Raw genomic sequence first — 10961 nt, forward strand, 5'->3', positions numbered from 1 at the left:
TTCCGTTTGCAGCCGTCACGGCAACGCAATCAAAGGTGCACTGAGCGTCACCAGTTGTAGGTGAGCTTTCCCAACAGAAAGCATCTTTTATTCCGATTGGCGGGACATCGCGGAGACTACCCAGAAGTCAATGTGAGATGGTTGACAATTTGAGTATCTGTGCTGAGACTCACTTGTCGTCACAGTTTCCAGGCTGGGTGAAGACCCACTTGATTTTGTGCAGCGAAGTATAATGTTCCCCTTGAAGGATGGTTCGACGCAAAATGCCGTGCCGACATTTGTGCACTGTTGCGCCACACACCCCTCGAGGAAGACGAAAAGACTCAGAAGGAAGAAGTTGTTATGAAGCCGCATTCTTGTTGTTTCTTGATTCCTTGCTATCTTGAGTGAAAGGTTGTTGGGCTGTGAAGGCGGTATCAAGTCAATTGAGGGGCATCGAAATCCTAACGGCTAATTTCAAATAGAAACCGTGGGGGAAAACAGGTCGCTGATCAAAATGCCTTGCTGCGCTCAGTCGCTAATTATTGCTGAAAAGGAACGTGATGGTACACCAATCGTCGAATAAACTTTCAAGTTTTGCCACTGTGGCTTCAGCCACCTCCAGCTTCAACGTTACGCCACGCAGGGTCCCGAGTCCAGACTTTCAGCTAAGAATTTCTTGGTTTTTGAGCATGCCTTCAACTAGATACTTACATCTTTAATGGCAGATCAACCTTCTGAAAACTTGCCTCGCCACGAATATGTCAGGCCCGACACAGGATTCGGGTCCGGCAGAGGAGGCTCCTATCTTTGATTCCTCGGCCCATCCAGTTCCACTTCGGCCATCAAACGAAAGAGCCTCCTCGACAGATGCGTTGACAGGAGTGGAATATCCGTGCCAAGCGGTCCTCAAGTTACAGAAGTTTCACCAGCTACTAGAGAAAATAGGCGCGCCCCTCATGATGTATTTGAAGTGGTGCCGGATCTGAGGGCGAGGGACACTTTCGACGCAGAAATCCCAGACGAAAGTCCGCATGGCAGAAATGAAAGCGACAATAGCAGCCCCGGAGCAGCAGGTGGACAGACCGAACATGCCCAAGCGGTTGCTGGTGTGGAAGCAGCAATGAAAACGTTGCCTCCCGTAGCAAAAACATCAGCACAACAATACGTGTTCAGTACCTGGGAGAAGTTTGGTTGGCTTTCCAGTATATTTCTCGTCGGAGGCCTTGTTGTTTTACTTGCAGCCATTGGATTTCTCGCTTTCCTCTGGTTTGGAAACTGGTCAAATCATACCTGGAACAATATCGCCACTCAAAATTGGTTTACAAGAGCTGTATCTCTGTCAGCGCTTGCTGTAAGAAATGCAGTATCACTACAAGCAGGAGTTGCCACTTCCATGCTAGCGAGTGTAGCCTTAGAGCAGATGGAGGTTCACATTCTTTCCGCGGCATCAATCTCAGGCATGCGAAATGCGACTTCTGGGCCCTACTTCTTCACTTGGTCAATGTTGACTGCTGCCTGGAAAAGAGGAAACTTTCGACAACGGATGCTCCTCCCTATTCTTGCAGTTGTTCTGACAATCACAACTGTTCTTGTGCAGTTTACATCAACGACACTGCTAGCTGATCTGAGCTCTAGTCTAATCCCAAGCTCCAGCAGGAATTACACCGCAGCGACCAATTTCGTCTATATAAATGGTACCGATGGCTTCCGGTATATCCCTGTTGTGCCTCGAGGAACGAGTTGGAAAATAAAGGCACCTTTCTATCCAGCATTTGCCGAATACCACGAGGATGTTGCTGACAGTACTCAACAAGACGGTATATCAGACACAGGGTTCACTCTCAGAGCTTTTCTTCCATTGCAGGATCAGCAAGCTCGGTCCAACATCAGGTCTTACAATGGGATTGCAACCGTCCTTGATTCCCGGGTTGTTTGCATGCCGCCAAACATGACAAATCATTCACTCCATCTCATCAAGGACACAATGGCTTTAGGTGGTCAAGTAACTGCAGCATCGAATACCACGAACCTCTTCTTCGAGTCTGGAAATGGAGCTGAATCCAATCAAACTTGGGAAAACAGGACGCCTGCTCAATTCAAATGCGTACTGCCTCTGGCGTTATCACCAACTTCACTGCAAGACTGGCGTCTCTCGATCTGCCAGCCAACTACAACAACTGGATACCTGGCAAATGCGTTCAATTCAACGAGTTTCTTCAACTCTTGGTCTATGTATATCGTGGTGAACATCTCAAAGGGCGGCCTTATTGACTGGTTGAGCGGAGTAACACCAGAATCTGGCGACCAGCATAGTGATCTCTTCGGGCCCGGAAATCGACCCCTATTTTTCAGCAACCACAACGAGTGGCAAGACCTCTTATTCACTTCCAATGGTTCTCTCAGACTGAGTACAACGCTTTGTTTCACTGCATTCGAGACCGCTGACTTGGCTATCGAGGCCATTGGAAACGAAAATCGAACTGAGCCCATCCCTGAATACGACTCTGAAAAGCAAGTTTACCAGTATGGTCGGATTCGCAAACAACTCGGGCAGCCAGCTAATCTAGCCCCCTTATTCTCGGAAAGTGATTCGGAGAGAGGGATTTTGCAATTGAAAAAACGAGGCTCTTGGCTCCCCGGACCAGGTGATTATCATTTTGATGGAATAGCTAGTGAACGAACTTCTTTTGCGCTAGATTTTGCCAACATGTTTGGCCCTGTTCAAGGTGTCGAACAGCCTGTGATTGGAGGGATTGACTCCCCGTGCACAGCTATTATATATGGCGGGCAACGCGATTCCGGGTCGTGGACAGGCCTGACCTCCTTTCGAGCTGATCCATCCCTCACAGCACTCGTGCAAGAAATTCTGCAGCAAGGTGGAAGTATAGCTTTTGCCCTGCAGAGCATTCTCACCACCTTGGCTGGCATTGCGTATTATGACCAGCTACAACAGTTCAATGGAGTCGGAGCAGTGGTCCAGTCTGATTTCGTTCTTGTCACTGTCCCACATTCTTACAGAGGTTTTATTGCTGTTGTATCGGCAGTTGAACACAACTCTTTTTTTTCTTCGTCCCAAGGTCGGTTAGTAAGCTCGCCGCTTCTACTCGGGCGCTAATCACCCTTGGCTCACCCTCTCTTCACCTAGCTCACCTGAGCTGCCTGAGCAACCTAAACTGTCCCTGAGCAGTACCTACTACGCACTCATGCATCTGTTCTCCTATTAGGCTAGATGCAGACTAGGACATTTTATCTCATCTTTGTCAAGTTTTGGCGATGATCCCTGGGGAGCCCAAACAGGCTCCTAAGGATCCCGAACTAGACCCTTATAAAAATGGATTCATGGTCATTCATTGGTAATCGCCCGGCGGTGGAGCATAAAGATCTTATTCAAGGAGAGAGATTTGCCGTCCAAACCCACCGTCTAAATCTAACCACATTTGGCGATTTTATAGGATTCTGCCTGTCATTAATATCATATGACTAGAAATAATTAAGATACAAAATATTAGAATAAAGAGTATATAGTCGAGACGAGATTACGTGCGATAAGTTTTAGCGGTCGTAGATAATTATTTAATACATAGGTATATAAGTTAGAGTCAGAGTTTTTAGAGTATAATGTACTTTATGTGACGAACCTTGTTGGAACTGAGTGTACGCTGGTACACTGTAGTTTATATACCGGATGTATATATAGAGTGCTTACCCCGCGTGAGCTGAAAAATTAAGCCGTCAACCTCCAAAACATTGCAACAAACCTGATAGAAATCCCCAGTCACATGCTTAGCACAGGCTTACTAGTTACCTGACATATACTATTATATATATTCAAGACAACCTCTCTGTCTCTTCTCCTTCTTCTTCTTTTCTCCCTAGTTGCTCCTCTGCCTCGATCGCAGCCCTGACATCCGTGCTTATGGTTTCCATATACGTTTTCTGTGAAGGAAAATCCTCGAGTGTGCGAGCGAGCCGCTGGCTCGGGTCAGCTTCAGGGTCCAGCGGATCGTAATAACGAACCCAACGCAGGAAAAACCGGGGTTGAGTAACATTGAATAACTTCTTCCAAGCATTTACGGTGTCTGGAGGGAGAGAGTCACTCCCCCCTAGTATCTGGACTACGGCTTCTAGATGTTTTGTCCAGTACTTCGCGGCGTAGCCGAGAAAATGCGGTCTCGTGACGTCAGGTTCGTCCAATAGGGTCTTGAAACATGTGGATAGAATTCGCGTGTGGGCAAGTTGCTCGCTGAGGCCTAGGCGGGACGGTTCGTACAGGAGAAACTCTCGTACGGTTGGATGAGCCAGCTGCACTATCCCGTCCCTAACCTCTACCAAGCTGGAAACAGAAGCGACCAATCGGTCGGCTACGGCCTCGAGACGTTCCGGGACGAGATTTTCGCCCGAGTGTGAGTCTTGCGGGGCTAACGCCTCGATAAATTCTTCACAGCTGAGCGGCCGGAAGGTGAACGCAAGCCACGCGAAGATATTCTCTGCTTGATTTCGCTCGAGGTCTTCTATGCGATCCAAGGCGTGGTTATAGAGGGCGTCAAGGCTTCTCGGCGTGGAAGCTATTGCTTCTTCTAATTTATGGAAACTTGATCCACTCTGAAGCTCTTTTTCGATAACTTTCAATACAAGCTTGAGCCATAGAATGCTAACGAAGTCAGTCAATTAAATTGCTTCTTCTAGTGAAAATTCTTACCTTCCTTCTGCGGAGTATAACAATCGCTCCGTTATTCTATGCCTAATCTCATCCGGCATGTTTATATTCTTTAGCCGATTTGATATAAGAATTTCGAAGTCGAAGTTCGTGAAGTCGTCAATTCTTATCTGCGCATGAGGTTGGATGAACTCGAACATCGGGAAGGGACGGCTGGCGATCATAATGCGCCGCCTGTCGGCCTTCAGCGATTGAAAAAACGGAAGCGTTTGTTGCAGGTCGGAGCCGGGGATTCCGTCAAGGATGATATACACATCCTCAGCAGTGCGGTCCAAGGCCAGGCACAGTGTTGAAATTAGGGATTGCGTCGTGGGGGTTTCTTGTGGCGCCGAGATGGCGGCCAAGACAAAGCGAACATCATCTGGAATATCTTCCCTATCAGCCCAGAGTTGATGAAGAAGAGTCTGCAAACAGTCTGAGAACTGATTCGCCGATTTTGACGTGGTGAAATAATACAGAACGTGAGCTCCGTCCGCACTATTGTTCGGGTCGGAGAGATATCTGACTACGCGGGAACTATGTCACGATCAGCCGGGTGTGAGCAAGGTGCGGGACTCAAAGCATCTACCATAGCGCTGTCTTTCCACTTCCCCGCTCACCGAGAAGGAATAGCATCGGAAGCCCACCGTGCAGCCAACTGACAAATTGCTCCTGGTTGAATAGCCATTTGAACGATCCTTCGATATCGTTTTGCCTTGCCTGGATTGCCGCGGACTCGGATGTCTCCCTACCTATCGAAAGCCACCTAGGACGCTCAAACTCGGCAACCATTTCTCGAAGTGTTGAAGTCGCAGCGCTCGAAGCTGCCGGGTATGATAGGGCCAACCGGACGTGGGGAAGTAAAAGCCGCGCTTGCCACCATATCCTGGCATGGATCGCAGCCGAGAATGTGTTGCTGAGTACTTCTACCGCTTTCTGTTGCCAGTGCTCTTCTTGCCCTCCGTTGCGCAACCAGATTCTCATTGTGCGGTGGACCAGGCGATGGATGCTCCACATGTTCTCCTCGGGTGCCTGGGCAGGAGATGCTGCTTCGAAAATGAATGAATACTGGACAAGCAGTCCAACATCTTCAACTAGATCATTCTGGGTCCAGATGGCCGTCAGGAGGAACATCGGTATAGTTTCTCGATCGAGTACAGCAAGGTAGGAAATGACACCGGTCGTGGCGTGTCCATAGTGTACTATCTGGCCGAAGTTGAGTTGCCAAGTAATAATGACTGCATTCGTCAGATCATCCGGGTCCCTAACTGCGTCGGAGAAATCTCTTTGCAGAAGCCGCTCTTCCTCTGCCTCGGTCTTCTGGAACAGGGTCAGGTATCCCCCGATGCTCATCAAAGGCTTGAAAGAGCGGATGTATGCGACAGCCTGCATGATGGCCAGGGGAAGGAAGTCAAGGGCTTTGGCGAGATCTTCCACCTTTGAAACTGGGGTCGTGTCGTTCGGGAGGCTCGATTTGAACAGGTCAACGGCTTCAGTGGTTGACATGAGCGGGACGTGGATCACGCCCGAATCTTGGTTGACAAGCCGTTCAGCGATACCACGACTCCGCGTAGTCATTAGTACGCGACCTCTCGATTTGGGGATATACCAGATATATGGGTGTTTCTGCGACTCGTCTTTTTCAAATATCTCCGCGGTGTCTGCATTATCGAGGATAAGCAGCCAAGGGCCGCTCTGAGGATGTGATAACCAGTCGTTGATCAACTGGGGGACGTCCAAAATCTTGGTGTCGCCTACGGTGGAGGTGTTGAACTTTTCGAGTTTCTCGAGTGTTTCCTCTGGAATCCACCTCATGATGCTACGCAAGGAGTCGAGAAAGCGGGAGGAGCTGGCAGCGGAAACCCAATAAATAGACTGTCCGGGATCGTCATTCGCTGTCCGATAGAGAAATTCGATAGCGATTCGGGACTTTCTATTGCATGTCGTTAACCTTTCCAAGAATACAACTTGCAGTCTCCACAGTCGTAAGGAGAACTCACCCAACGCCACCAAGGCCCCACAGAGCGACGTGGTTTCCTGAGCCGAAGCCTCGTGAGATACTGTCATAGATGTTTTCTCGCGATACGAGAGACTTAGTGTCGCGATCGAAATCCACCATGAATATGGCAGCCCGCGCCTTGGAAGGCGCCTGAGAAGGCGCCTGGTACTCCTGAAACATCTGCCTCATTTCGTCTCTGGTGGCGATCTGGTTGAGTTGTTTATCTACCTGAATCAATGTATTCCTACAGAGCGTATCAGTGTTGCTCTCGCCGAGTATTTGTTCGTAACGTACAATACGCTGCCGATGGCCTGGCGGGACTCTTTTGCGAGGTCTCGCAGGTTCTTGACTGCTGCCCGATTCAAATAGCTGCATTGTTTCTCGCAATTATCTGCAGCAAGCGCAAGTTGGTCTCCGCTCTCCACTAGACGCTCTACATACTTCGACACATCGTCAAGCTTGAAGGGAGCATTTAACGCCTTGCTCCAACTCCGTTGGCGCTGGATTGCGAAGCCGAGAAAGAGCTGCGATTTGGCGTAGGCTCGGACTATAGATGTTTCTAGATCGACCAACGAGTCTTCTAGCGGCCGGAGGGTGAAATTAGGACCCATGTATAATTCCTGGTATATGCCGCACTGCAAGACTAGCGAGGTAACCTTGGCAATACCGCCGAGGAGTTGCGTTCTCAGCTCACTGCTGGCTGTCAAGATCTATAAAGATTAGCTAGACCCTCCAAGGTAGCTGCGCCCGATTTGTCCAGGCTGTAGGGTCTGAGAGCTGCTTACCTGGAGAACAAAGCGGACAGCAGCCCATGGCAGAGCAGCATGAACAGGATCGAATGTGACAGCAACATCGCCCACGGAAACAAACTTGTTCAGGATTGAGATAGTCTTTTCGACAAAGTGATGTGTTTTGCTGTTATTAGGTTGTCCCTTGATTTCCAGCTCCATTTCCTTCTTGATATCCTTGGCGAAGTCCTTTGGGCTAGGGCTGTTTTCCGCAGCGTTGCTGTTGGCTACCTTCACTGTGAATTCATTGACGACGGCCACGATATTGGGGTCTTCTTTAGACTTCTGCAGCTGGTCTATGGCCTTGTCCCACAGCTTACGATCACTGGAAGTTGTCTTCGCAGACGGTGGAACTTGGCTCGAATTTCCCGCTTCTTCTAAGGTATCTCCGCCGAGCGAGGGTGTTCCGGACGCGGCCGTCTTTGGAAGAGGCTCTGCAAGCGGACCCTGAGGCTGTGGATGGAGGATAGGGGCGTCGGTACTGCCTAGAGATGAGGCACCATGAGTTTGGTCGTAGGCTTCCTCGGACACGGGTAGAACAGTGGCATCGTCCTTCGGCGAAGAGGTTTTTTTGGCGGTAGAGTCTGTTCCGGCAACTGGAACAATTGGAGCACCTTCAGCGACCGCAATCTGTTGACCAGGTCGTGGTTCTGTATTCGAAGAAACTGGTGCGGATTGGGCATCCAGGATGTACGGTTCATCTTGTTTGGCGTTGTCTTTCGGACTCTCTAAACTCTTCGAGGCGGAATGCTTACTGCTGAAGAGAAATTTCAGTCGCGAGACCAGCTTTCCTCCAGCCATGGCGCCTTGGGTATGCTTAATGGGAGAGGTAGACACAGCGTTAGGTTACCTCTTCCTGGATAGCACCGGTGTCGCGACCTGGGCAGGATTTTCTCTAGTCACCCAGGCTGGCCGACGGAAGGCCTACTAAGGGCCGCAAGTTAGTTCGTTTTGTTATAAACAAGTCACAAGATTTGCTTCGGTCAAAGGGTCGAACCAACTACTTTTAGGCATCAGGTGTCTGAGCAGTGTGGGCTCCGATAAGCTCGATAAGCGACGATTAGATAATCGCGCTAATTTTTCGATAATCGATAATCGACCATCGATTACGATAATTATCGAACTAAGGCCTTGGCAATACTACAGGGCCACTACAGGGCCAATGCGCTATATTTATAGGCCTCATACCACCTTTTCTTTACTATAGCAGAATTCCGATTTAGTAAAGGCGGTATAAGGCCTATAAATATAGCGTATTGGCCCTGTAGTGGCCCTGTAGTGGCCCTGTAGTATTGCCAAGGCCCTGGGACCCACTATTATCGATGGAATTATCGATGGGCTCGCTTAATGGCTGGCTGGGCCCACTTTTATCAACAGAATTATTGATAAAAGCGGGCCCAGCCATTAAGCGAGCCCCATTGCATTAATAGTATTAGCAATAATTATATTATCTATATTATATAATAGACTATTAAATAGAATATAATAGTATAGTAATAATAGTCTACTTTTATACTAATCTTTATACTAATCGGTTTATAATTGAACTAGAAAGCGAGATGTTCATGTAATAGGGCTCGCTTAATAGCTGGGGCCCACTTTTATCAACGATAATTATCGATATCGATCGTTTATCGATCGATTAGCCGATAATGATTACTAATCGATAATCCCGATCGATAATTTATCGGAGCCCACACTGGTCTGAGGGCGGCTAAGAATAATTGGCTAGAGAATCTTTGCTTGATATTGCGAGCGGGGTACTTCACTACAAGATTGAGATAGGAACCTCTTTATTATAATAAAACATTGTTATTGTATTATAATAATAATATATTAATAGATCAAGAGGAAAGAGAGGTGTGGCACGAGTGGCCAAAGCTTAAATACAGGAATGTAGTCACGTGAGCCTGCACGTGACTACTAGTACATAGTTGCCATGTAATACTCTTATTCATTAGTAGCCTAGAGCATTTTCTAACCTATTACTTCCAAAGTTATTAATTATCTATAAAAAATAACTAAACTTAGTTACTTAATATTTTAAAAAATAGTACTAATTTAATTATATATTATATATATAATAAGTAGGATTATATATATAGTCTGCTATTAAAATATAGTCCCTTTCTCTAGAATCTACTATAAGGGCATAATCCTATTCTTATATATAAAGGTTTTTCCTGCTCTTTTTTCCTTTTCTTCTTTTTATCTTTTTAGTTTCTTTTATATTAGCTTTATAAAGCCTTCTTTATTATTTTAGAATATATTAATATTATTATATATTTTTATTTTAATATAAAAACTTATACTATTATAAATTAAAATTATTTAATAATTAATTATATAATAATAATTAATTTAAAAAACTTAAAACTTAAATTTTAACTTTATATAATTAAGCTTTAAAATATTATTTAAAAATTAAAAATTAAAATAAAAAAAGTTAATACTATTATATTAATATTTTAAGGATTTTAGTATTTCTTTAACTAGATTAGTTTTAGATTTTTCCGAGATTATATAGTTAAGAATTCCTTAATAGACTAATAGAATTATTCTTTTTAAATATAAATAAAATGTTTCTGATTTTTTATTATTTTACTAGTATATTAGTATATATTATATTTAGCTAGTTTTATTAATTTTCCGGTATTTTATAGTTTAGGTTATATATACCGGGATATATTCCGATTAGCTAACTTGGTACTCTTATAAAGAGCTCTTTTCTTAATAGAACTAGTATAAGGTATTTATTAATAAGTAATAAGATAATAGAATAAATTAGTATATTATAAAACTATAGTATTAAATTTAGTATAGAACTAATCTCTATTCTTCCTATAAGGTCCAGGAAAGCCCTTTCTAAATAGGAGACCCTAATAATATATATATAATTAGTAATTTATAAATATAATATATATAATATAAATAGTAATTAATTGAAATATTAAAAGGCTACTAAACTCTCTAATTAATACCCGTAATATTCGAGGTTTATTATATATTCTTAAGTTATATATAATCTTATATATATTATAATTATATTTCCTTTCTAGAATCTTATTCCTAAGATTTATTAATTTATTCTAGTAAATATTTAATTAATTATTTATTTAATTAATATAAACTTCTAGTATTTTAGGAAATAGTTTTACTAATATAATCTAGATAATAAATATAAAAATTATCTAATTAGATTAGGGCTAAATAAGTAAGAAAGAAAAGTAATTATATTCCAGATATAAAAGCTAGCTAGTAATTATAATTTTATTTAGGATCTAAGTATTCTAATTAGCTTAATCTAAAGTACTAAAGTATTATCTTATAAAATTAATATTACCTATTAGATCTTATATTAGAATAATCTAAATAGCTATATAGAAAGTATTTAATAAATATTTATATAAGAAACTTATATAAATATTTCTGAGATCCTAGAGATTATTTATAGGCTTCTAGAAGTATATATTAATTAGTTATATTAGTTTCTAAT

General features: G+C 44.0%; 2 protein-coding genes across 2 annotated transcripts; one reads left to right on the forward strand and one right to left on the reverse strand.

The window, feature by feature from the left end:
* Positions 1–740: 740 nt before the first annotated feature.
* On the forward strand, positions 741–2967 carry K444DRAFT_637516 (uncharacterized protein; the record flags this gene model as incomplete). The annotated part of the gene is made up of 3 exons (XM_024884131.1): positions 741–892; positions 928–2864; positions 2927–2967. 3 exons carry the CDS (start codon positions 741–743, stop codon positions 2965–2967), a joined length of 2130 nt encoding a protein of 709 aa, XP_024729247.1.
* A 570-nt stretch (positions 2968–3537) lies between these two features.
* Positions 3538–8449, reverse strand: K444DRAFT_669916 (uncharacterized protein). Its single transcript, XM_024887574.1, has 6 exons — positions 7463–8449; positions 6972–7387; positions 6679–6921; positions 5268–6611; positions 4682–5215; positions 3538–4633 (listed from the first exon to the last, which is right to left on the reverse strand). The coding sequence occupies exons 1-6, from the start codon at positions 8264–8266 to the stop codon at positions 3811–3813; spliced, it is 4164 nt and encodes a 1387-aa protein (XP_024729248.1). The 5' UTR covers positions 8267–8449; the 3' UTR covers positions 3538–3810.
* Between the last annotated feature and the right edge of the window lie 2512 nt (positions 8450–10961).

This window comes from Hyaloscypha bicolor (genome assembly GCF_002865645.1).
Source record: "Hyaloscypha bicolor E unplaced genomic scaffold K444scaffold_182, whole genome shotgun sequence".
Taxonomy (NCBI): Eukaryota; Fungi; Ascomycota; class Leotiomycetes; order Helotiales; family Hyaloscyphaceae; genus Hyaloscypha; species Hyaloscypha bicolor.